Source organism: Lepeophtheirus salmonis, chromosome 6 (genome assembly GCF_016086655.4).
Source record: "Lepeophtheirus salmonis chromosome 6, UVic_Lsal_1.4, whole genome shotgun sequence".
NCBI classification, from domain to species: Eukaryota; Metazoa; Arthropoda; class Copepoda; order Siphonostomatoida; family Caligidae; genus Lepeophtheirus; species Lepeophtheirus salmonis.
Genome location: NC_052136.2, coordinates 18,481,322 through 18,506,730, shown reverse-complemented (window position 1 = coordinate 18,506,730; position 25,409 = coordinate 18,481,322). Strand labels below are relative to the sequence as shown.

At 32.7% G+C, this 25,409-nt stretch overlaps 3 protein-coding genes and 1 long non-coding RNA gene across 4 annotated transcripts in view; 1 reads left to right on the top strand and 3 right to left on the bottom strand.

Moving 5' to 3' along the window:
* LOC139905650 (uncharacterized) overlaps positions 1-25,409 on the bottom strand; it is an 82,800-nt gene that overhangs the window by 30,706 nt on the left and 26,685 nt on the right. The gene's annotated exons all lie outside the window — the stretch shown is intronic.
* LOC121120200 (uncharacterized) lies at positions 983-2,364 on the bottom strand. The gene is made up of 4 exons (XM_040715044.2): positions 2,259-2,364; positions 1,892-2,203; positions 1,331-1,827; positions 983-1,265 (listed from the first exon to the last, which is right to left on the bottom strand). The coding sequence occupies exons 1-4, from the start codon at positions 2,286-2,288 to the stop codon at positions 1,103-1,105; spliced, it is 1,002 nt and encodes a 333-aa protein (XP_040570978.1). The 5' UTR covers positions 2,289-2,364; the 3' UTR covers positions 983-1,102.
* Positions 13,281-14,698, top strand: LOC121120197 (uncharacterized). The gene is made up of 4 exons (XM_040715042.2): positions 13,281-13,375; positions 13,440-13,760; positions 13,825-14,321; positions 14,387-14,698. The coding sequence occupies exons 1-4, from the start codon at positions 13,301-13,303 to the stop codon at positions 14,550-14,552; spliced, it is 1,059 nt and encodes a 352-aa protein (XP_040570976.1). The 5' UTR covers positions 13,281-13,300; the 3' UTR covers positions 14,553-14,698.
* Positions 18,667-20,175, bottom strand: LOC121120199 (uncharacterized). The gene is made up of 4 exons (XM_040715043.1): positions 20,071-20,175; positions 19,661-19,993; positions 19,100-19,596; positions 18,667-19,034 (listed from the first exon to the last, which is right to left on the bottom strand). The coding sequence occupies exons 1-4, from the start codon at positions 20,095-20,097 to the stop codon at positions 18,845-18,847; spliced, it is 1,047 nt and encodes a 348-aa protein (XP_040570977.1). The 5' UTR covers positions 20,098-20,175; the 3' UTR covers positions 18,667-18,844.

Sequence of the window (25,409 nt, the reverse complement as noted above, 5' to 3'; positions counted from 1 at the left end):
TACATTTTATTAGAATCTTCATAAATTGTCAGCAATTTGAAGGACTGATCTCTACGAAAAGTGACTTCATGGATATAAAATCCCATCTCGTAAAAATTACGAGCCATCTGTTGCTCTTCCTTGTCTATACAAAGAAGTGCCACAGACTGGTGGAAAGGTTGAATATCGACATAGGAGGCATAATAAATTTCATATGACATAATTAATAAGTAATAACAGCTACAAATTTAATAAAAATTGTGTCAAATAGTGTATGATTTATTTTGAAAGAATATAGAAGGGAATACATAATAATATTGTTTCTTGGTGATTTTTATTTTAATCACAACTCCGTTTTGAGAAATATCTGAGGTAATGATTATCGTAAATTAAATTTAAAAAATCCTCACATTAATCAATTGAAGGGACTAAATTATTGCTCATTTTCCTGAATACCTCATCCCATAGCAAAAATTTGGAGATAAACCCCATAATTGCCCAAAGTTTGGCCGTCAATTTTAATAAATAAAAAAGGGAATTTCCTCAGTAATTTGATTTTTAGTCAATCGTACTTTTTAGTAATTTTTTCATGAATATAACGCACTGAGCTGTAGATGCACTCAGTAGATGTTACATTAATACTTGTTAGATTCTGTAGTGAAGCATTTTTAACGCACACTCAAAAATGACATAGTTTCAAAAATCCACCCAATCTTTGCTTAATCAATGTAGTGTAGATGGTGTTATTCTTTAGATAATTGGAACTCAATACTAGTCTATTTTTTAAGACAAAATGATAAAGAAATTGAGAATAAGTGTGTATGTATTATGTTAAAAGTGATGTACATTTAATTCTCACTTGGTTCTGGTATAAATAAAGCAGTCAATTATGATAAAATACTTTAATTCAGACTTACCAAATGAATAAACATACTGAAATTTAGTTGTTCATTTTTATATGATGTAAATACACCATTATACAAGTTAAAGATAGATAAGAAAATAAGAATGTGTACATATATTTAAATATATCATATTTGCCTATTTCATTGATGAATAATTATAAATTGCTAACAAATCAGTTAAATCAAATAAATTATTTAATAAATTAATGAGTGTGTAATTAATCCATAAATCTTCTGAGATCGTCACCTCCCTTTTTACCATAGTCCTCGGGGTTATAACACCATTCTTTAATGACAGGCTTGCTGATCTGTCTAGGGTTCGTTTTTACGGGAACACAGACTTCTTTGGGAATCTTGACGCAGTTATTCTTAGGAATGAGTCTGAAATGGATGGAGTTAAAATCTTACATACTGTACATATTATTAACTTGACAATAAGCACTTACTTTGGAACAAGGGCGGATTCAACACGGCAATTTTCTTCGGGTTCGAGGTCACAATCTTCTTGAGGAATGTTTTGGATTTGAGTTTGGGTCTGTTCATGGCATACTTCAGGTCCAGGAACGACTTTGCAATTGCTATGGGTGCAGACCTTTCTTGGGATTTTCTTACATTCTGTTTTTGGGTGAACCTTTGTGACCTTCTTCTTCTCAACAGTGCATGATTGGATGGGCCACTTTTCACATACCTCCTTGATGGCAAAGGGCTCGATACCTCCTTCTTCGTTATCCTCGGGAAGGTGTAAGAGTTTGACAGTTTCGTTTTTGCAACGGAGTTCCTCCTTCTTTTCGCATAGGGGTTCGTCTTGTTCAAGATCATAGTTTTTGTATTTGGTTTCACAGTGACTTTCATAGACATTCCTACAAACTTCCTCACCTTCAGGCTCACCCTCACATTTATGATTTTGAGGAATGTAGCATTTCTTAACTTGTGCACTGAAGGGCTAGAAATAATCTCCCTTAGTTTATTTTCCAAAGGAAATAAATAATTTAAATAGTGTAACTTACCACAGGCTTGAATGTAATGTGGCAGTTCTTCTTGAAGGTCGTTTCACACTTCCTTTCGGGAGCTGAAACATAGTCTGTAACATAAGTTACGTGACACTTCTTCTTGAAGGTATGTTGGCAACTCATTCCTCTGTCGTACTCAGTCTCTTGAACTTGAACAATCTTTTGGATACATCTTTGGCCTTTTCCATTGGGCACTCCAGGTAATTTGTTTTCATCAAAATAAGTTTCTCCTTCGATATTCTCGAGGGCACTTCCTGACACCCCCTTTCCTTGCCTTTTCTCAGTGGTGGCCCAAGCCCCAGCAACAATCTGGCAAATCAAAAATTATCATAATTGTTTCATGGACTACAAGTCCTTTACTCACCAATGTTAGCAAAAGATATATTGTCTGCATGTCTCTGTTATTGTCTTCTCAGTTCCAAATCCACTGATGATATTACTCAGTTTTTCATTATCTTATATATCCCTCCAAAATACATAGAAATGTATGTCTTCAATCTTTTCTTGGAGTATTTGCATGTATATTCATATACAAATTGCTTGATTTTACATCTATAAATTAAGTAATGTGCCTAATTTTATTAGGATTATTTTTTTCTTGATATAAATTCTAAATTAGGACATAGAATACGTGGATGTAAAATTATTTTACTTTTTAAAGAATAACTTTATTATGTTTGATAATTATAACTATTTAATGAATAAGATAATTCAAAAATAAGTTTTAATCCTTGAAATATTGGGGTGGACTTATCTTATATTAACAACAATTTAGAGCGTTTTTGTTGGGGGCTTTTTTTTTTTTTTAATTAAAGTTTATACTTTCAGCTATTAAATAAAAAAAATTAAATTATCTTTATACATTCAACTTGAAGCTATCCCCTTCCGAATAAAATTTATCCTTTTTCAACTTTGAACAAAGATAACTGTAGCTATGAACATGATACATACATTTTGACAATAGTTTTTGAGCTTTTTAAGGTTGGGCCTTGAAATATACAGGGAGTTCTGTAAAACGTGTACTGTTAATTAATGTTTTACTTTTTCATTCCCCCCCCCCCCAAACACTGTGAAAAGGTTTAGTGATTATTCTTTGATAGTCTCTTTCCACCGTTCTTTTTACACATAAATAAGCTATACTCATTATTTTGTCATTTCATCACCAAGAGCGAGCAACAAGCAAACGGCAGCACATCTCAGATTTCCTAGATGCTGGAGTTTATGTGATGAAATTTTCTTACATTATTAAGCGTTTTAGGAGCCTGGTTTTTAAAGTTGATCGAGATGAAAAAATAGAAAATACCTCTCCAGGATGTCAGAAAGTGGAGGGCATAATTTAAAAAGGGATAAAAAGTTCTAGTTAAGTTTGGAGAAGAATATAAAGGAGGATCCTACTAAGTTGATTAATCGCCTCGCCTACAACTTCTCTTTGACTCCTAGCACCATCAGGAGGGCTATAAAGCACAACTTCGGATTAGTGTCTTTCTCAAGGACCCCACGCCACTTTTTGACAGATGGCATAAAAGCCAGGAGGCCCAAGATGTACAATAAAATCCTCACATGGATCAAGGCAAATGTGTCAATTGTAAAATTTTTCTCAAACCACAAAATTATCACAGTTGATCAATTCCACAACAACTGGAACGACCGCTGGCTCTCAGAAACAAAAGAAGAGGTACAATGGGTCTACTACACTAAATATCCGGCCTAAACAATAATACTCGGCGTTGTGACGTCTGATGGAAAAAAAAATGATTCCTTTCTTTTTTGGCTCAACAGAAAATCGATAAGGAGGCCTTGAATAAGGTACTTAGGAAGGGTAACTACGTTTTGACTCAGGACAGCGCCCCCTGTCACACATTCTCAATTTGTCAAAAGTTATACTAAGGTATCATGGCTCGATTTTGGTCCAAAGAGGTATGACCCCCTTCGTCGCCAGATTTGAGACCACTTGACTGTTCTATGTGGAACACTTTGGAGAGGGAAGAAAAAAGGATCTCATACCCAAATGTGGAGTCACTCAAGTCCTCCATGGCTGTATGGGACAACTTTACAGAGGGGTGTGTCATCAACTCAAGCATAGCCTTGAGAGGACGTGCAAAGTCTGTGAATGATAATGGATATGGCCATATTTTTGCATAAAAGTTTTGCAAAAATCCTGTCTACATGTGTTGTTAACATTATTTTTCCCCCCTATTATTGAAAATATAAAATTATTGATGTATTTCCAAATCCTTCTCTCGAGTCCACGTTTTGCTGACCTACCCTGTATACTTACATAATTTATCCCTATCTTCAACAATTAGCGCTAAAAAAGCTTTGAATCTTAAAAGTAGCTAAACGTAACAAAAACTTTAGGGTCTTTTTGCTAAGGCTTTGAGGCTAATAGAGGAAAAAGAAAGGCATATTTGAAATTAAGAGATCAAATTGTACTAAGTTCATTATGTATTCTTGTTATTAAAAAATGCGATTGTGTTGGATAGTAGGACATTAATATATATTTTACATTGGCATTTATTTAAAATTTAATCCATTGGCTCTTTCTAGTCTATATTTTTTTACGTGTGATTGTGATCACACGTAAAAAAAAGTAACTAACTCACCAAATGTAGGTGGAACACTTAATAAATATAACATCCGTAATAAAGCAAATATATTTGTTAAAAAAGTCTATTTTTAACCATGATAAATTTAGTTATTGAAAAAGCGGTATTATGTTACGCAAATTTTTTGATATGAAAACTGACCAAAGAAAAATATCTAAATTGAGTGGTACATTGTAAATAATTTTTAGTACATAATAAATAAAATACTAGAAAAGGGTTACTTGGCCATTCTTGAGCCATGGAGGGAGAAGTAAATCAATGTCAATTTTCTAACAATTTTTAGACCCTTTAGTCTGGGGTAGCATTATAATATAGCGCCCTTATATTAAATAAAATAAATTATTATGAATATTAAAAAAAATTGCGTTAAGATCCTTCAATAACATATATATGCACTAAAAAAATTGTTTAAATGAGAATTCCATCTTTTATTTATGTCAAAAATTGCCTAATCGAAATTTGCGGAAAAAAAATCAAAAAACTACTTACACTAATTTTGCAATAAACAAATAGTAAGTATAATTTATTGTCATTGTAAAGAGAAACTCAAACATACCAAGATTCTTTTCGTACTTAGAAATATAAAAGTTAGGGAGAATAATTTCGTATAAAAAGATCCCTTAATAATTGGTTCATTTTTTCAAATATTGGAAAAACTATCCAATAAAATGTTCCGAAAGTGAAAATATTAAATTGTAGTAATGTTAAAGTTTATGGTCTTATGTCCAAAATGCAATCTAAAACTAAGCCAAATAAGAATGATCAATTTATAGATGATGAAAGAAACGGAGAATACACCAATATTATGAAGACAAAGGAAGAAACATCACGGAAAATCCTTCACATAGATAAGCCTAGTACCAAATAACGACCCCCTCAAAGAATATTGAAAGATAGTAGTTCTAAATAGATCGGATCTTCTGGGGAAAACCAGTTCCAGTTTCAGAAAACTGAATGACTGGGTGTATAGAACTTCACTTGTACTAACCAAGTTATCAAACAAATCATTGAGGAGTCGAGAAGTTTACTACCGTTCTTTTACATAGGGAAGATATGAAGAGATGGAAAAATTATATATGAAGACTGAATAAATTAAATCAATTTATGAGTTTTATTAACTAAAAAAAATAAAATAAAAACTTTTTGCTGTTGTAGAAGAGATTATATATGACATTTATGTATGTATTTAATATGGAAATTGAATATACATAAAAAATATAAAAACTGCTTGTATGTTAAAGGAATTTTATTTTTGACCGCTCTAAAGACAGAAAATAATCCTGAGAATTTCTTGGGGAGTTTATTTTATTATTCTTACTAGAAAAAAATTAATTCAAAATTTATTCAGAGTGTGTAAATAAATAAATAAGTACATTTAAAAAGAGGAATTCAATAGACAATAGAAAAGTAAGTAATTCAAGGTTAAATAATTGGATACAAAAAATAAGTAGAAATTTTGGGTGGTCTTTGTGTGTTTTCAACACCTTCAAGGTTGATTACATAAAATATCAAAATTGCTCGTCAAAACTTGGAAATATGGAGATGTCTGTTTTGTTTCATATTATAATTAACTAGATCCAATTATGGAAATATTTGATTTTCTAAAAGACAGAAATAGATAAGAAAGTAGATGGAGGAAGTCAAAATGTATGAAAAATTTCTTTGGTATGATAAAAAAATAAATTGAAGTTTTATATGGCTAGAATAATAAAAATAATAAAGTGGGCCTATTTTCAGAATAGTCTTTGAAGGCTTGATTTAAAATAATAAATCAAAATTGATTTTAGGTATTTGAAGTATCGATTTTATATTATGGTGTCCTTTATTTAATACAGGGACGGGATCAAATTGTTGCCTACTTTAAACCTTGATAACTTGAAGACGACATTATCAAATAAAAAACCGGTTACCAAATAGGAAAGCTATTTTCGTCAGCTGACGATACGTAGTTCAGTTAGCATCATGCCGTCATCATATGAGGAGATAAAGAGCTATAAGTGGAACGAGGAGCTTTCGAGGTCCCCCCGTAGTCATGGCATTGGTTAATAATCGAGGTGAAATCTCCATTCAACGATTGCTTCAACCTTAGGAGTGAATTTACGGATTGTTCAGCGTATCCGTAAGAAGCTAGAGGACACCTGGGATGTTGATGCCATCATAAAGAGGGCGCCCAAGGAGGAGGGCGCCGACAGGAAGGTCAGGGACACCGACTTTGTCGACAAGGTGAAGGAGATGGTTGAAGATGACCCTACCAGGTCCATGAAGGCTGGAGACAGGCCGTGGGTGTGGCAACAGGATTCAGCACCCTGCCATTTGTCCAAAATCACCATGCAGTGGTTAACCGAGAACGTCGTAACCAAGGATTTGTGGCCTCCTAACTCTCCCGACCTTAATCCTTTGTATTATTTTGTCTGGGTCTATGTCGAGAGACATACCAACAGACCTCCCCATAGCACTCAGGCCAGCCTGATGGACTCTATCAAGGAGGTATTCGGCAACATGGACAATGAGATGGTCAGAAGAGCCTGCGGCCGGTTCAGAGGCCGTATTGAGGCTGTTATTGATGCCAACGGTGATTATATCAAATTAATGGCTACTCTATACCTATATGCTCGTCATAGTCTTGATTTTCAATAAAAAAGTTAAAAAATTTATATTTTGTGTTGTTTTTGTAGAAAAATATTTTGGCGACAATTTAATCCCCGCTTCCTGTTATATATTTTATTAATTGTAAGTAAGTAAATCGTTTTTTAATGTGAACCTTTAAAAAATATTTGTATTAGAAAAAAAAAAAATTTAAAAGGTTCAGTTTACTATCAAATAGACAAATAAATCCTGAATGAGTGGTTTTTTTAAACCGATTTTCATATTAATAAGACAAAAGTATCAAAATGCTGTGACCAATTAATCTCTTTTATACTTAAAACAATATCATAATCATATTTAAATATATAAACTATAGTTTTAAGATCATATTATAGATCAAAAATAATGTCAATTTTCCCCAACTTTTAATTTCAGGGTGTGTACTATTTTTAGTGTGATCTGTTAATTAGATTTTCTGTTGTATATGAATGAAAAATTGTTGTTTGAAAAGTTTCAGTCTTCAAATAACGTTTTTGTGACGAACATTTCTGCCGAACGACATTTCGCCAAAGAGCAATTTGTCGAACGGATCATCAAGGGCTCCTTGGTGCTTATAAACGTGGCGGTGGTGGAGTTTAAACTACCTTGGGGCCCAGCACTTCACCTGTACAACCTTTCGGCCAGGGTGAATTTTGGGATATTAGAAGGGTACCTTGATGCGGAAGCGGCTGCGGATAAATTCAACTTGCCTCGGGGATTAGCACTTCACCTATAGAACCTGTGATCCAGGGTATATTATAGCATGCTAGGAGGGTTCCTTGGTGCTTATAAACGCGCTGGCAGTGGAGTTTAAACTGCCTTGGGACCCAGTACTTCACCAGTAGAAAGTGTGGGCATGAGTATATTTTGGAATATTAGAAAGGTACCTTGATACTCAGGAAAGTGGTGGCGGATAAATTCAACTTTATTTGAGGTTCAGAAGTTCACCTACACTACTTGTGGGCCAGGGAGTGTTATAGATTGTAAGGGTTCTATCCAGGTATGTTTCTTCATCATTCAATAGTGTTATGTTCCGAATATAAAATAAATTGAAACGAAATTGCACACGATAATATTGTCTTGAAATGAAATATCTCACAATCATATTGCTCACATTGATATTAGTACGTTTTTGTTTCACAATGATAATGTACATAAAACGATATTACCAGGCAATGATATTACCCCAACGTTTTTGTCCGCAACCTTTTTACCACAATCATTTTACCGGACACCGTCAATTCTATCAATTTAATAATTGTTCTTAATAGTAATTTGAATATTTGGAAAAATTGGCACGAGTGTACCTTTCTAATTTATACATACATTCGTCTGAATAATATATAATAATTCCATTAATATATTATCGTTTTATGATTAGAAAATATTCTACAAAACTGATATTAGAAAAAAATATAATCCATATAAGTTTTATTCCTCACGGTTGTTAGACGTATTTTATATGAACATCCTAAGCCATTGGGAAGAGAAGAAAAGCAACTACACAACTTATACATTAAGATGAGTATGTATTGCATGCATTCTCCATCACTTTTTACAAAATTTAATATATATAATATGGGTATATATATTTGCAAATAAAGGAGACAATTAATTAAAATAGCTGTACATCAATTCATCAGAAGAAACAAACCCAAGAATATCCCTTCACAAGGACGCCAACAAAATCATACAGACTGTTTGTTCTATTGTACCAATTAAGTACTTAGTAAAAAGGAAATAATATTTACCAATAAATATGCTCAAATTCAACTAAAGACGTAAAGGAAAAAATGGATAATTATTCCTCTCTGTTACAAAGTACTTCATTAGTGGAACAAATCAATCTAGAACAAAATTAAACGAGGGTGTGATCGATTTTAACATCTTCAGACCTTTAGTGAAAAAGACTAATTTTTATGTTGCACTTCTGAAAGTCCAACTCGTCTATATAGAGTTAAATTTTGGTATTCATTTGAAATAATTAGAGGACATTTTGAAAAAATAGTGATCAAATTCTATTAAAAATGGAAGCAGGAAAATAATCATTGAAATGTGATTGGAACTTGGAACCTTTTTTTTTTTTTTTACGTGCTGAAGAAAAAAAGTTATAAATTCCGTTGCGAATTTGGAAAATGTGGGAAAGAGGTAACTGCGACTGAAAGATCGAAATTCAATTTACGACGTAATTTAGAGTCTCGCTATTGTACAGAAGTCCTGGAAAAATTTAAAAAAATCATTCAATCCGATAAAGGGAAGAAAAAGTTGAAAGATTATTCACAATCTCAAGCCTCAATCCAATTTTTTTTTTTAATCTAAAGGTTCAAGTTCTAGAGCTCACATTTCTCAAAACTATTTAAATTCGTTAATAACTCAAATTATCGTTAAATCTAAGTAATCTCAGCCGTCAACTTTAGTGTTATGGATGAACATTTTAATAGATAAATGTCCTTTCTTATGAAACACTCATATTTATCATCAATGTATTAAATATGAATGAAAAAATGAAACAACTTTCTCAAACATTGACTGTTTCTGCTAGACAGAAGATTGCAAAGTGTGGCTATATAGGTGTATCTTGCCATTGGATAAAACCATATTTTTCTCGTAGTCAATTATTATTAGCATGCTCTAGATTAAAATCCAGCCACACTCACAATAAAATTGCCGAAGCCTGAAAAGCCATTATTTTCGTGTAAGGCTTGCAAAATAAGTGCAATGGAAGAATCTTAACACCTCACTTTATAAAATATTCAGAATTTCACCTACCAAATTATTTCATATGTCCTGCTCACTGTACGACTTTGATAGCATAGAAACACATAGATTCAGCTTTCAAATATCCTGTGTTTAAAAAATTATTTTACAAAGCTTTTGGAAAATGTCAATCACTTTGGAACAAACAATGTCGTAGTATTATTGCAGCTGAAACTATTAAAGATATTGTAGGGAAACTTCTGAGAGTCCCAAATGAGACAAGGTGGAATGGAAAATTTGATGGTGTTTTGAACATTTCCAGAGCTCTTAAAAAAAGTAGTGATGAACTTCATGAGTTATATGACAATCTTTGATTGATGTATTTCCCCAAAGCAGAGATAGACTTAATTTATGTATACATACATTTTGTGTTTTAAGGATTTAGCAGCTGCCATAGATATATTGCAAGGTGAGAAGAATATGTTTCTTGTCTACATTTTGCCTTCACTTTCAGTGGTGAAGAAAAAACTGAAAATTGAGATGCCCAGTCTTAAATTTTGCAAGCCTATAGTAGAGGCTTTACTAGCTGAAATCAAAAAAAAGATTTGGACACTTTTTTAAGGATAAGATCCACTTTTTAGCTACAGCATTTAAAGATTTGGAATGCTTTAGTTATTCTCCAGAATTATAAGAATATATGAAAAAAGTCTTAGTTGATGAGGTTATAGCCTTCTCGTCCCAACTGAAATTGTTTGTGAAAATCCTGAGGATTTAGTAGAAGTTGAGTCAATATCAAGTTTTTTTCGAATGAAGAAAAAATACAAAAGAAATCAAACCGCCGCTGAAATTGTAGAAAATTTTATGAATTTAGAAAACAATTCTTTAAACCTTTTAAACTCTTTCCCAAAAATTCAAAAAATATTTCTACAAAATAATACAACACTGCTGTCCTCAGCTGCCGTTGAGCGAGTATTTTCAAAAGGTGGTCAAATATTTAAAGATAGATGGCAAAGTTTAAAGGACGAATATTTTGTCCAAAAATTACTTTTGTCAATTTATAATATTTATTAGTTAAACCATTGTATTAATCATTTTATGAATATTTTTATTTAAATATAAGCTTAGATCTTTAAGTTTTATTTATTTTATACCTTATTTGTCTTTATTTCTTGGGATAAATTTTGGTAATTTATTTGCAACCATAAAGTAGGGATGTTACATAATTCCAATTTACGGAGAGGAAAACCTTGCAAAAGGTGTACACGAATGCTTAGAAATGTTTAGAGGATCCATGTAGAAATGCTGGATGTTTATTACTTAAATTGGGGAAATCAATTTGATGTCATTTATATTTAATCTAGATAAATTCTTAATCTTTAACCCAGTTTTTTTTTTTTGTTTTTTTAATCGATTCATCGATATAAAATAAATCATTTCAAGATAGCTTTCAAAATTACGGGGATAAAGTATAATGGATCAAATAAAAGTTAAAATAGGCTTTAAAAAATTTATTTTTCTAGTTTTTGCTAAAGTTTCAAAAAAATATGGTTATGCGACGTACATCAATTTTAACCCGACATTAGTACCTTCAATCTTTATGACTGCGCAATATGAAAGTACTTTGTCTTAATTTTTAATCTTTTTAAATAAAAACCAAACACCTATTTGATATAATATTCAACAAGAATGTGTCAAATTGAAATGCCCATGTTGGTAAGTGTGAGTATATATTCGTATGATATTGATATTGCATTCTCATACGTGCTAAATAGTTAATTAGTCCATAAAAAAACATTCTATGGTTAAAGTTATGGTTTTCATCTCTAATTCGGAATAAGTGTGATTAATTATTTTATTCTATAATTCGTAACTTCTATTAAGCCAATCAACATAATTGTCAATTAAAGAAAATCAACATATGGCACAATAATTTAACTATCAACCACGAATAATCAAGATCTGTCAAAAAGTCACTAAACTATTAAAAATATTCTACAAAGATAATTCCATTTAGGTCTTTCACAGGTTTCCGATCCATATTCTAAATGACAATCATCCATAAGTTTATACATTTAACGTTAATAATAGGGAAAATCTATAGTTTATTGTGCCCTTTAAGAATTTCTACATACAATGAAGCTAGCAGAGTGATGAAAGAGCACCCAAAAATATCCGTCCCAACTCCCCTGAAGTCTTCTCCTAAAAAGAACAAAATAAAAGTAATATAAATTGAAATCAAGCCAGAAATGGCTCATGAATTAAAGGTTTACTCTCATAACATTAGACAACAAAATGATCCGAGAATGAATGTCCTTTTTTAAAGATCCTACTCCAAGGGGACCCATAGATCGAAGTGTTTGTATACCATCCCACTCAATATGTTTTGCAAATTCATCCATCTAAATAAGCTTGCGGAGTGGAGACGAAATCCGATAAGAACCTCAGTTGCTCCTTCCAGACTTCTCTAATTTGATTTTGATGTACCAGCGATGGAATCAAGTACATTAAGGTCAGGCCTGTAATAAATTGTTTTCAAGGGACGTCACAGTCCATTTTTAGGAACTAAACAACCAAGTTTTATAAGAATTAAATCTCTTTTTTTCATTGATATTAATTAAAAATAGTGAGTTATTGGATGTATAAAGAGAACCAACAAATAGCAGAACTGAAGCCTTGCTTTTAATAACAAATTATCACTCAATTGCCTTGTTTTATTACCATATTTACTATGGATTGTATGCGGCACTACCCGGAGTAATTAGTCATTGTCTAACATACAAATTTTGCTTAAATTTGTATAAAAATTAACTCCCAAAGATATTATCAGTATTACTACCCAGTTTTCATGTGGATCACCAATAATTGGATAACGAAACTCTGCTCTAAATAAAAATCATCTCTGAGAATTAACTTATCTTTACTTAGGAGACTTGATATTTCATACATACATTGAGATAAACTTTGATTTATTAATCTTATTTCCGTCTTGAGGATAAAAATTTACTATTATAATATGAAAAATATGATATTTTTAATGTACATTACTCTTGGATGAATAATTTTATTAATATATATATATTATACACTTTTTAATACTATAATATTTTTTGAGTTATGTTAAATACACAAAGGTTTTAATCATAATAGCTGTGAAATGAGATATTTATATTAAAATAAACAGAGTAATCATACAAAAACTTAATAAAAATGGGATAAAGTGGATAAATTCTAAAATTAAAATCTTACAAGAATAATACCGCCATTTCTAAAAATAACCCAAAAAAGAAGAGAAAAAAAAACTTTCGTTCCAATAAAGCTGACCTAGTTTCCTTCTCAAATTCACGTAAATTATAGTTTGTCCCAATTGAATTAAATACTTCAGTTAATTTATAAATGATATAATCATGAAACATATGCTGATAAGAAGAGATTATAGCCAACAGTTCTAAAATTTTGATATATAAACAGTATATTCTTAATGTTTCATCATCAGTTGATTTCCAGAAGTTGCAAATACAATTCAGATATGCAAGTTGTATACATTTTTACATTGGTAAGATTAGATTGTGAAAAACAACCCAAATGGTTTATAAATATTTTCTCATTATTCTTAAAAGATTATAGCAGCGGCTTGGGCCAACACAGAGGATGTAATTGCAAGACAAGGAAAGGGGATTAATCAAGGAAACTTAGAATCTATAGTAAGAAAAACATTTATTGACAAAAAAAAATTACCTGGAGTGCCCAATGGAAAAGGCCAAAGATGTATCCAAAAGATTGTTCAAGTTCAAGAGACTGAGTACGACAGAGGAATGAGTTGCCAACATACCTTCAAGAAGAAGTGTCACGTAACTTATGTTACAGACTATGTTTCAGCTCCCGAAAGGAAGTGTGAAACGACCTTCAAGAAGAACTGCCACATTACATTCAAGCCTGTGGTAAGTTACACTATTTAAATTATTTATTTCCTTTGGAAAATAAACTAAGGGATATTATTTCTAGCCCTTCAGTGCACAAGTTAAGAAATGCTACATTCCTCAAAATCATAAATGTGAGGGTGAGCCTGAAGGTGAGGAAGTTTGTAGGAATGTCTATGAAAGTCACTGTGAAACCAAATACAAAAACTATGATCTTGAACAAGACGAACCCCTATGCGAAAAGAAGGAGGAACTCCGTTGCAAAAACGAAACTGTCAAACTCTTACACCTTCCCGAGGATAACGAAGAAGGAGGTATCGAGCCCTTTGCCATCAAGGAGGTATGTGAAAAGTGGCCCATCCAATCATGCACTGTTGAGAAGAAGAAGGTCACAAAGGTTCACCCAAAAACAGAATGTAAGAAAATCCCAAGAAAGGTCTGCACCCATAGCAATTGCAAAGTCGTTCCTGGACCTGAAGTATGCCATGAACAGACCCAAACTCAAATCCAAAACATTCCTCAAGAAGATTGTGACCTCGAACCCGAAGAAAATTGCCGAGTTGAATCCGCCCTTGTTCCAAAGTGAGTGATTATTGTCAAGTTAATAATATGTACAGTATTTAAAATTTTAACTCCATCCATTTCAGACTCATTCCTAAGAATAACTGCGTCAAGATTCCCAAAGAAGTCTGTGTTCCCGTAAAAACGAACCCTAGACAGATCAGCAAGCCTGTCATTAAAGAATGGTGTTATAATCCTAAAGACTTTGGCAAAATTGATGAAGAGGATGACATCAAAGATATCAAAGGCTAAAAGCCTAAAGTTCTAATATCCATTTTATTTATGTGTTTTGCTTTTTAAATTATTAATATATAGTCTTTGCAACATTTGTCCAAATTTATTATATCTATTATTTTAAATGATTTGTAAATTAAATAAAGTTATAGTATACAAGTTAATTGATTATACGCTTTTTTGAGAATGATAGAGGGAAGTACTGTTCTGTAGATAATGATCGCAAAATAGTAAATATTGCAGATATTGCCTAAGCTTTTCCATCATTTTCAACATGTGTTGTACATATCGTAATAATAACTCAGTATAAGCAAAAATAGATTAACGTAGAAAAACGTAGAAGATGAAATGTGCTGCAGTTACTTTTACATGATTTAGCTTGAAGTTAGTTGAGTACATTTTATTAGGAAATGAATATGTGCTTCTCGCTTATGTTTGTTTTTCTCAAAGATGAAAAGTTGGCTTAAGAAGTGATATTTGTAAGAAATTTTCAACTTGAACGCTCCATATCTTGCCAACGCCGAAATTAAAATAGCACAAATTTCATCCACGCAACCACGAATTCTCCTACAGTTTTATTCTTAGCTATGTAACTCTTTACACTTGATAAAGCATTCCCTATTAACCTAGCATTAGGAGTAGTTTCTTTATTTTTTGATGACACACCGAATAGAATTATCGCCGTAATTCTATTAAATTATTATCCTCCAGACCCCTCAGTTTAAACTGAAAAAATGATCTCAAAATATGTAATTGTGGACATTTTGAAAAAGTGTGTCTAATAATATTGAACAATTTACCACATGGTGCTGTTTTGAAAAACAAAATTCATGTAGATATTTGAAATTGAGCCGTGAATTTTCTTCCATCATCTATTCTAGAAGTCATGGGCATAATAACCCTATACATCCAATTAATAGATAGAATTAATTCCCTAATCCATCCATCACACCTTGACAACGCAGAGTGCTCTTCTGAATTAGAAAAAAACATTTTCAAATGCCAAAGAACGGGCACATTCTGTATCTTGGCATGTCTAATGAGGGAAAATTAAAGTTCCCGCTAAAAAAAATCCAGAGTGAACACCAATATCATGTATTTTAAGCTAATTTTTTGTAAGTGCCTCCCATTCCAAAGATACAAGGACACGTAAATTCTTTAAAAAATCTTTCTTTCCCAGTTTATTATGAATAATACCCACGGGCGTTACACAATCGTAAGTGGGAGTCGCTGTCCAAAGAGCCTTTTGTCTTACATCCAGCAAAGGGGAAAAGTCTTCGATAAATCCATTTATAAGATCAGTTCCAAGTATAAAAAATTCATAATACAGACTTGATGTTATCACATATCTCCACTCAATTTTGGGATTCTTCGTTATATCAACCAAAACTTTCAAATAAACTGTTGTGATTATGTTGACGAAAGATTTGAGCCCACCTCCGAATTGATTACTTAGTCTCTTCAAAACTGAAATGTAATTCTGAGGAAAAAGATTATCTAACCCAAAAAAATTCTCTAATAAGCCTTCCTCCACCAATATTGGTAAAAAACATTTGGAATAAAAAAATCTTTGATTTATTGACTTTCAATCCTGACTTTTTTTCCAACCATGTAAAATAAGATAAGCCAATTTATATTCTTCTTTGTAATTGAGTTTCCGAGTTGGCTTCTATCATGACGGTCACATCATCGGTATAAAGGTCTAGGAAATGTTTAATATTTTCAAAACGAATACCAAATACTAGATATTTTTTTGTCATGGCGGTTTTGCTCTTCAATTGCAGCTACAAAAAGCAGGGGGGATCATCGACAGTAACTTTTATTCAAGTACATCGGTCTTCTTTCTTTACTTCCAAAGGTTACTGTCGATGATCTAATAGCTAGCAATATCCTGACAGGGTTAAAACCCGACTTGGTAGTAGTTTTTTCACCCATCTCAAAATGTGAGAATGAAAAAGGGAATCGAATGCTCTTGAAAAATTTATCGAAATAATATGTTCCTATCCACTGCTTCAATCACGGTCTAAATATTTTTCTTCTTTTTAAAACCCCTTTTTGCTCTGGGCCTACTTTTTTATTTAAAATAGGTTAATCTGACTTGCTATCAATCCTGAAAGTATTCTGTATGTTTCGTTTAGAAGAGGAATTGGCCTCAAATTGTCAAGGTTTAGAGCAATTCGTCCTTTATTCTCTTTCTATCTTGAAATTGGATACAACGAGAATGGATAGTTGAAATTCAATACTTGCGACCTTTTAATAATAAGGAAATAATTTCGTAATACGAAAAATATATTACTGGTTTAGCAGAAGAAGGATTTCGACTTTTACGAGATATTTGGACAGTTAGCACTTTGGGGATCATGAAAATAAATCACATTATGTGGAGGAGGTTATCTGTGGACTGAGGGATGAGGCCGCAGGAGATCATATCTAATTGAGTAAATCACTACAACATGTTCTTGTATCTACCATGAAGCATTACAGGATCATTGATTGTAATTGGTATCATGAAGAGAAACTTCTATGTCATCAAATCCAATAACTCTTGTAACAGAAAATTAATATAAACATACATAAATAGAAATATGCAGTACAAGATCTAAGGATTCTCTAATCCTACGTGGAGGCATATTAGGCAATAATGATCGATTGAGTCCGTATCTGTCTCCTGTTACTCCAATAAAATATTCTTCGTTTCAAAATAATTTCATTATTATTATAAGGCCGTAATAATTGATTTTAGAATATCCACTATCGTTGTCTCCAATTTCGCGAAAGACAAAGAGGGTATTGCGCAAGAGCAAACTTCATATGTACCCAAAAACTACATTGAACTAAGCCCAAAGTTCAGTATGCCATACTAAGATTTTTGGCTTAAGAAAAAAAATCATCTGACCTTCATCGAGTATTATGAAATAAGGTGAACATATATTTTATCGCTTTTCGATCATCATATTTGATATAACAGCCAAGTACATCCATCCCATTATTTTCATTATGGAAGAAACACTTTTTTTAATGTGTTTATGGGGGATCTAGAGGTATATATTAAAGCAAAAAGGGTGCCAGCCTCAAAAAATTTGGGAAACACTTTTCTATACCAATAATTACCCAAGGTCATGACTCCTTTACAAACTTATTCGGTTCAGAAAATATTATGTCTGCGAATTCGTATTCATATGATCTTTCGAACGCGTATTTGATTCTCTTTGCCCAAACGTCTTCGCTTTTCATTAGTCTTATAGCTTACTAAGCTTTAGATTTTTAGAAAATATTTATGTATTGACTGAACCCTGTCTCGAGCTATTAAGTAAGGTAATAAGGCGTAACCATCTAATTTTTTTGTAGCTTTGAGAAAAAGAAGAGAATCTTTTTCTTGGATGGGCAAAAAAATTTGCTTTATTAATATAGATTCGATTACTTGAAATATATAATTAAATGAAATACTATTATCTCTTACCATTATTTATCAATGATAACTACTGAGTCAACTTGTCTCGTCGATGGGGCAAGTTGATTAAAAAAATTGTTAACATAAGAATTTATATTACAGCCAAAGTACCATCAACTATGGTATGAGTTGTTTAATCTTTTGGAATTTGCAAGAAAAAAAAACTCAGATCTCAATATCACTTCTACAATCTCAGAAATGTGCAAATGAGTGAAAAGTGATTCAGCTAGTCCATATCTCCCCCTACATCAAGATTAATAAAGTATATCCGATATGTGAGCATTGAGGGGTTATATATATATATTTTTTTTTTAATTTGATCTCATCATTGGATTGATATCAAATACATCAAAATAACAATGAATAAATCATAAAGATAATTAAACGGCTAACTTTATTTATTATCATCAAATATGTGTTTCCCAATATAAATCCATAATAAAAAATAATGATATAAATTATTATTTTTTCTCCCAATCACCCTTCAAAGATAATCATAAACAATCAAATATATCATTAAACATTCTCAGAGAAAAAGAAGAAAATGAAACAAATAACGTTCCCTGGATGGACGGAATTTGTCAAGTGGTTCTTTTTTCTTATCAAAATTACTAAATTGGATAATTATTGTCCTGTTATTTTCTTAAATTTATATATTACAATAATATTTGCGGGAGAATATAAATGATAGAAGTCAAAATTGATGATATATTTACTTTTTAAAAATAACAAATAGGTTTCAAAAATTAACAACAACTGTTTTGAAAACTTAATATTTAAGAACAAAAATACATTTTATATGTTTTTGTGTCATAAAAGCATATAAAATTGCTTAATGATAAAAACAAATAAATCAGCATTAAACAGATTCAAGCAGTAATTCGGTTACATCAACTTGTTCCTGTTCATCATCTTCATCAATTTTGCCAAAGTCTTTAGGATTATAACACCATTCTTTAAGAACAGGCTTGCTGATCTGTCTAGGGTTCGTTTTTACGGGAACACAGACTTCTTTGGGAATCTTGACGCAGTTATTCTTAGGAATGAGTCTGAAATGGATGGAGTTAAAATTTTAAATACTGTACATATTATTAACTTGACAATAATCACTCACTTTGGAACAAGGGCGGATTCAACTCGGCAATTTTCTTCGGGTTCGAGGTCACAATCTTCTTGAGGAATGTTTTGGATGTGAGTTTGGGTCTGTTCATGGCATACTTCAGGTCCAGTAACGACTTTGCAATTGCTTTGGGTGCAGACCTTTCTAGGGATTTTCTTACATTCTGTTTTTGGGTGAACCTTTGTGACCTTCTTCTTCTCAACAGTGCATGATTGGATGGGCCACTTTTCACATACCTCCTTGATGGCAAAGGGTTCGATACCTCCTTCTTCGTTATCCTCGGGAAGGTGTAAGAGTTTGACAGTTTCGTTTTTGCAACGGAGTTCCTCCTTCTTTTCGCATAGGGGTTCGTCTTGTTCAAGATCATAGTTTTTGTATTTGGTTTCACAGTGACTTTCATAGACATTCTTACAAATTTCATCACCTTCAGGCTCACCCTCACATTTATGATTTTGAGGAGTATAGCATTTCTTAACTTGTGCATTGAAGGGCTAGAAATAATCTCCCTTAGTTTATTTTCGAAAGGAAATAAATAATTTAAACAGTGTAACTTACCATAGGCTTGAATGTAATGTGGCAGTTCTTCTTGAAGGTCGTTTCACACTTCCTTTCGGGAGCTGAAACATAGTCTGTAACATAAGTTACGTGACACTTCTTCTTGAAGGTATGTTGGCAACTCATTCCTCGGTCGTACTCAGTCTCTTGAACTTGAACAATCTTTTGGATACATCTTTGGCCTTTTCCATTGGGCACTCCAGGTAATTTTTTTTTGTCAATAAATGTTCCGCGGATAATTGCTTCTAAATTTCCATTATTCGTGCTTTTCCCTTCTCTGACATGTGTGAAATTTGAAGAGATTTGATCAGAAGCCCAAGTTGGAGCAACGATCTGTGGATTTTGTGTTTTATTAAAATGTTATAAGTATTTATTAAAATATTTATTTCTGAATTGTCGGATCAACATACCAAAGTAAAGATAATTATGAGTTTCATTGATTTTCGATTTATCCTTACGTCTTTGATTGAGGAAAGGAACTGATACAATGAACAGTTTTTGTTATGTCTTTTATATTAATAAATGAGGCCAGATTTCTATAATTATTATTATTTTCACCATTACAGAAATTAACATATATGCGTATTAAACTCAGGAAATGGATTTACAAACACATACATTTTTCATCATATATATGTAAAATTAACAGTTGTTGCAAAAAAAAGTACATACCTTGAGAATTTTATCTGAATGGTCTACTTAAAAAGCTTAAAAAACAAATGGACGTTGGAGAAATTAATCAAAATTCTGCATTGATCCAGAAGCCGAAAATTGCCACAAGAATGCAGAATAGGAATATTAAGACGACCCCAACATTATCAATTCGGAAAACCGGAACAAGGTTGGGTTTGGCGCCAACCACAGTCTTAAAGTTGGCTAAAATGGAGAACGGGAAGCCCTTATGAGGCTGGATAGGCCACTTTTGATCCAAACCATGAAATAATCCCATGTCAGACGTTGCCAAGGACTACTAAAGGACCCCAAATCATCATCTGGAAGAAAAGTTATCTTGTATCTGAAATCTGAAAAGTCGACCCAGTCAGGAGCAGAAGGAATTACAGGTACTTGACTATGAATGAGGATATAGATAAGTTAGTCCATATCGTAAAACCAGTTCACACCTCTAATAGAGTTATTTAAGGTTGTCGTCTTAATTTTTAGGGCAATAGGAGAAAAATATTTTCAATAAATGGGTTAATCAGATTGCCCCTAATGGAAACTAGGTCCTGCAACAGGACGAACCCTCTCATGTTTCTAAATCTGTCCAATGCAGGATGATAAGAAAGTACCTTTTTGACCAAAAACAATGTGTCCTCCCAACTGTCTATATCTGAACTCACTGGGCACAAATCCAGTAGCCGACGTCACAAGAATATGAACGCCATTAAGCAAACCGTTGAAAGTCAATGGCGGTCCAGGTGAAGCAAGTGCATAATCCACATTTTTAATTACTACAGATGACAATAGGAGGCTGTTATCGAGGCAGAAGTAGGATACGTTGAATAAATTAGTTAGTCTACTAAGACATCTAACCTTTCATTTAAAAAAAATTAATAACGTTCAATAAACTGAATAGTTATTTTTCATTTTAGAATTAAGTTGTAACTGTACAAATTTGTTTGCACACCTTTAAATACATCAATGCTGTTTTTGAAAGAATCAAAGGAAGTTTTAGATCACTATGAGTAGGTTAAAGCAGAGGGTTATAAAATATGTCCTAGGACGTCTGAGTGGTTTTTTATAGTTGGCAATGGGAGCATGAGTTGTTTTTTTCCATAGCTGTTATCAGTATTGTATAATTCTTGATGACAGAACATCTAGGTATAAAGTAATAACTTGTAGGTGAGGTGGTCATGAAACTAAAAGAGGAGAGAAACGAAGAGGATTTGATTGGAAGTTTTAAATGTAAGTCCTTGTTGGACTCAGAGAAGAATTGATGATCGATATTGGAATAATTCCTACCAATATTGCAGAGTAGAATTTTTGTTTATTTCATTCATCTAACAGTTGCTTGTAGGTGATCTAATAAAAGTCATGACAGCTATGGTATTATTATAAGACTGGATTAACATAGTTTAATGACTTTTTGGTAATCCAAAGAGTTGATATATTTGAAGGAAAAAAATTCCAAGTAGGAGGTGGGGGCAAGAAATATGGTACTACTGAGTTAAAATCCTTCATAGTATCAGCTGCCAGTTATATGATTTTGGGGGAGAAAAGGAATTACTTTATAAAGAGGAGAACCTTCAACATGTAAAATAGCATAAGTGCAGGAAAGCAATATATTTGAATCTAAAATCAATTATTTTTTATGAGAAATTTTGCATTACGTGAGGCCGTAACAAAAATACTGAATGAGTGATACTCTTGAAAAGTCAATCGATTATGCCCAAGATATACTTCTCTATGAAAATTATGGCCATTTTGAGTCAAACTATTTAGTACTTCTGAATTTTTTTTTTTTTTACGAAACAACAGAAACACAATTTTTGAGTAAAATATCCATATTTTAAAACACGTGATCATATGACCAGCAGCTACTTGAAATGGACTAAATCAAGGCCAAATTTGTCAGACAACAACTCTAGCTACTCAACACCAAAGATATTTGACTACTTAATTCATTTGTAAAACTTGAAAATGCTCAAGATATATTTTCAAACCCGTTCACTCTATGATCTCAAACAACATGTTTCAAACATTATTTCCACTTCTTATATTTCCAAATCTACGATTTAACTAAAGTAAAAGGTCCTTAAGAGTGCATAATCTTAAAACAAGTATTTCTGTTTATTGTCATAAGAGCTTATTGATGATTAACCAGCAAGGATGGTTTTGGGGAGGAAACTATTCTTATAATCTATATTCAGTTAATCTTTCTTCCAAGATTATAGATAAACCCCAATGTTAAATGTTTTACTACTTTTAGTAGCTTTTTAGTCTTAAATGCCACGCACAAAAACCCGGAAATCAGGATTTGGTAGAAGTTCTGGTGAATATAGTCAGCTTGACGAGAAAGAAAAAAAAAATTATCATCATGAGGCAGCGAGAGTTTATAGAAAACAAGTTGAATCAGACTCATCTAGTGGTGAAGAACAATAAATAAGAGGACTTCCTCCATTACTAGATAAAGCTACGACACCAAGGACATTAAAAAAGAGAAAGAAAGACTTAGGAGCTAAGAAAACAAGTGCAACAAAAGTTTCAAAAGTAAGACAGAAATCAAATAAGAAAAAAAAAGGAGGCCAAAAAAAAAAGAAACCCTCACCCAAACAACATAATCAAAAAAAGAATCTGAAAAATTAGTGAAATAATTATCTAACTAAAAAAATAAAAACAAAAGAAAAATTAAAAAATGCATGTTAAAAAACGAAACTCATTTAAAGATGTATAGGGTATATTTTTGTGGAGTGTAATGTTTTCAAAATTGGACCTTTCATTCATGTTTTTCAAATTTGCAATGGATTTGGATCCAATTCTGAAGGGAAGAGTCACATCCTTAAAAACCTAATTATTTTCCCCTTGGGTAGCCCGTTTTCCTAGATAGTGAGTGAGACTTTCACACAATATTGACCATGTTATTTCTTGTTGCTTACAGTCATGAAAAACAAAAAGAAGGTTATACCATGACACTTTTTCGACTCATGTTTGAATTCCACCACGCCATTTAATATTGACGTCTAAGAAGATATGTTACTGCTATTTTTAAACATATAATTTCTAGTATTGTATGCGGTTAATATACCGTTGCTATACTCTATGACGTCAAAATCGGTCTGTCTTGCCCAGGAGTCGGTACGGTACATTCAATTAAAAAGTCGATTAAATGATGGTATGTTATGTATTTCATATTTCCTTTCATGTTCTTATCTTCTTGTATTTTCTTGTATGCATAAGTACTGTATTTTACGTAGTATAAATAGTCGTGTATTTTGTAAATAAATTAGAGTATGGTTTTGTATTATAAAGAATACAGATGTTCTTGTAAAAGTGTTTTACTCCTCCACGCATTCCTTCATCTCATCTCTCCCGGTAGTCCTGGATTCATTGGTTTAAACCATTGGAACCTCGTCACTTTCACAACATTGGCGACGAGGATGGGATCATGATCACGTGACCTCCCTGCTGTGGGATTGTCGGCGAAGCTAGCCCTGTTGGAGATTGGTAGCCCTTTTTCGTCGATAAGGAGAACGCTCGTTCGTCTGCGGAAGGCAGAGCAATATGGACTGTGGCTCAGTTTGGGCCTCGTGGAGGAAGGAAGAGAACCTTGGTCACTTACAAGAAGTGAAGTGTGTGTCCGGGTCAGGGACCACATAATTAAAAGTGGATTTAATCCTACGCAATTTTGGTTCTCTGCTGTTCCTACTCTCCCGTTCACATCATTGGTTAATGGATGTGCAACGGTCTCTCCTCTGGATCATCCCGAGTTGGATGAGGGTACATCGAGCAAGATGTCTCCCAGGGACGATCAGGGTGCTCGTGTCTCTAAAACTTCGTTAAGGGTTAAGGTTATTTCTCCCAGGGACGAGCAGGGTGCTCGGGTCCTTAAAACCTCAATAAGGGTGAACGGTATGTCTCCCAGGGACGAGCAGGGTGCTCGGGTCCTTAAAACCTCTATGAGGAGTATTGTCCTCCTTTCTCCGGTGCGCGTGATGAGAGTCTATGGAGATAAAATTTTGCTGTGCAAGAAAGAATGGTTTGTCTGTGCCTGGACATGGATGGAGCAGATCTATAGGCTGCTGTTCATGAAGCGGAACCTGTGTAAGCACTGTCATAGATTTGGTGTTTGGAGGGTGATGTTATGTATTTCATAATTCCTTTCATGTTCTTATCTTCTTGTATTTTCTTGTATGTATAAGTACTGTATTTTACGTAGCATAAATAGTCGTGTATTTTGTAAATAAATTAGAGTATGGTTTTGTATTATAAATAATACATATGATCTTATAATAAGTGTAGTCTTATTTCTCCATGCCATTTCTTCTTCTCATTTGTCTCTCGGTCATCCTGGATCTCTCCACCATATAAATAAGTTTCTGTCTCTCCCTCGTCAAGACACAACATGGTATAACCTTGTATTTCTATTAACCCTGGGCAGGAGGGAGATACAGATCGAACAATGACCTCACATATTGTTTCTGGTCCATTCTATCCATTTTTATGCATTTTATATAGTTGCAGAGGTCGTATGGAGAGTATATTTTTCTGACTCACCCCTTAATTATTTTACAATTAATATTTAGCACTACTCTTAGCGGAAGGGGTTTTTTGTTGGCTTGAAGAGCCTTAGGAATTTTCCAAATAAATGACTTTAAATCTGTGGCTGTATTCTCTTTTTTTTTTCTTTATTAATAAATATTCAAATACATTAAATGATGATTTTAGTTTATTCTCAAATTCACCCAAGCATTTTGTATATTCTGTAAAGCACTTTATAAATAAACTTTTTTGAGGAAAATTCCATGTATTAGATATTTGGCATTTACGCTTACTTATACAAGTATGTATGTATATGCATATGAGTATTCCTATCATTTTTTATCTGCCTTAAATGTCAGAATGCCTTCAGTGAAGGAAGAAAAAGTATACATACATAATAGTATTCATTCGCATCTGAATGGCAATTCGTATACGTGTGGATATTAAAAATGATTGTATCAGGAATTAATTCCTCAGTATTTGACTCCACTGAGGGTGACAATTTATGTAGGAATGAGGCGACAAATATGGTGATGGAGAGGAAAAATAT

What these genes read in the sequence shown, in the direction of transcription:
- LOC121120199 (XM_040715043.1), bottom strand. Translation starts at nt 20,097, where the DNA reads ATGAAACTCATAATTATCTTTACTTTG. An exon ending in TCATAATTATCTTTACTTTG is followed by an intron (nt 19,994 to 20,070) that starts GTATGTTGATCC and finishes CAAAATCCACAG; the next exon opens with ATCGTTGCTCCAACTTGGGC. An exon ending in GAATCCGCCCTTGTTCCAAA is followed by an intron (nt 19,035 to 19,099) that starts GTGAGTGATTAT and finishes CATCCATTTCAG; the next exon opens with ACTCATTCCTAAGAATAACT.
- LOC121120200 (XM_040715044.2), bottom strand. Translation starts at nt 2,288, where the DNA reads ATGCAGACAATATATCTTTTGCTAACATTG. An exon ending in ACATTACATTCAAGCCTGTG is followed by an intron (nt 1,828 to 1,891) that starts GTAAGTTACACT and finishes GATTATTTCTAG; the next exon opens with CCCTTCAGTGCACAAGTTAA. An exon ending in GAATCCGCCCTTGTTCCAAA is followed by an intron (nt 1,266 to 1,330) that starts GTAAGTGCTTAT and finishes CATCCATTTCAG; the next exon opens with ACTCATTCCTAAGAATAACT.
- LOC121120197 (XM_040715042.2), top strand. Translation starts at nt 13,301, where the DNA reads ATGTTTCATCATCAGTTGATTTCCAGAAGTTGCAAATACAATTCAGAT. An exon ending in TTGTATACATTTTTACATTG is followed by an intron (nt 13,376 to 13,439) that starts GTAAGATTAGAT and finishes TATTCTTAAAAG; the next exon opens with ATTATAGCAGCGGCTTGGGC. An exon ending in GAATCCGCCCTTGTTCCAAA is followed by an intron (nt 14,322 to 14,386) that starts GTGAGTGATTAT and finishes CATCCATTTCAG; the next exon opens with ACTCATTCCTAAGAATAACT.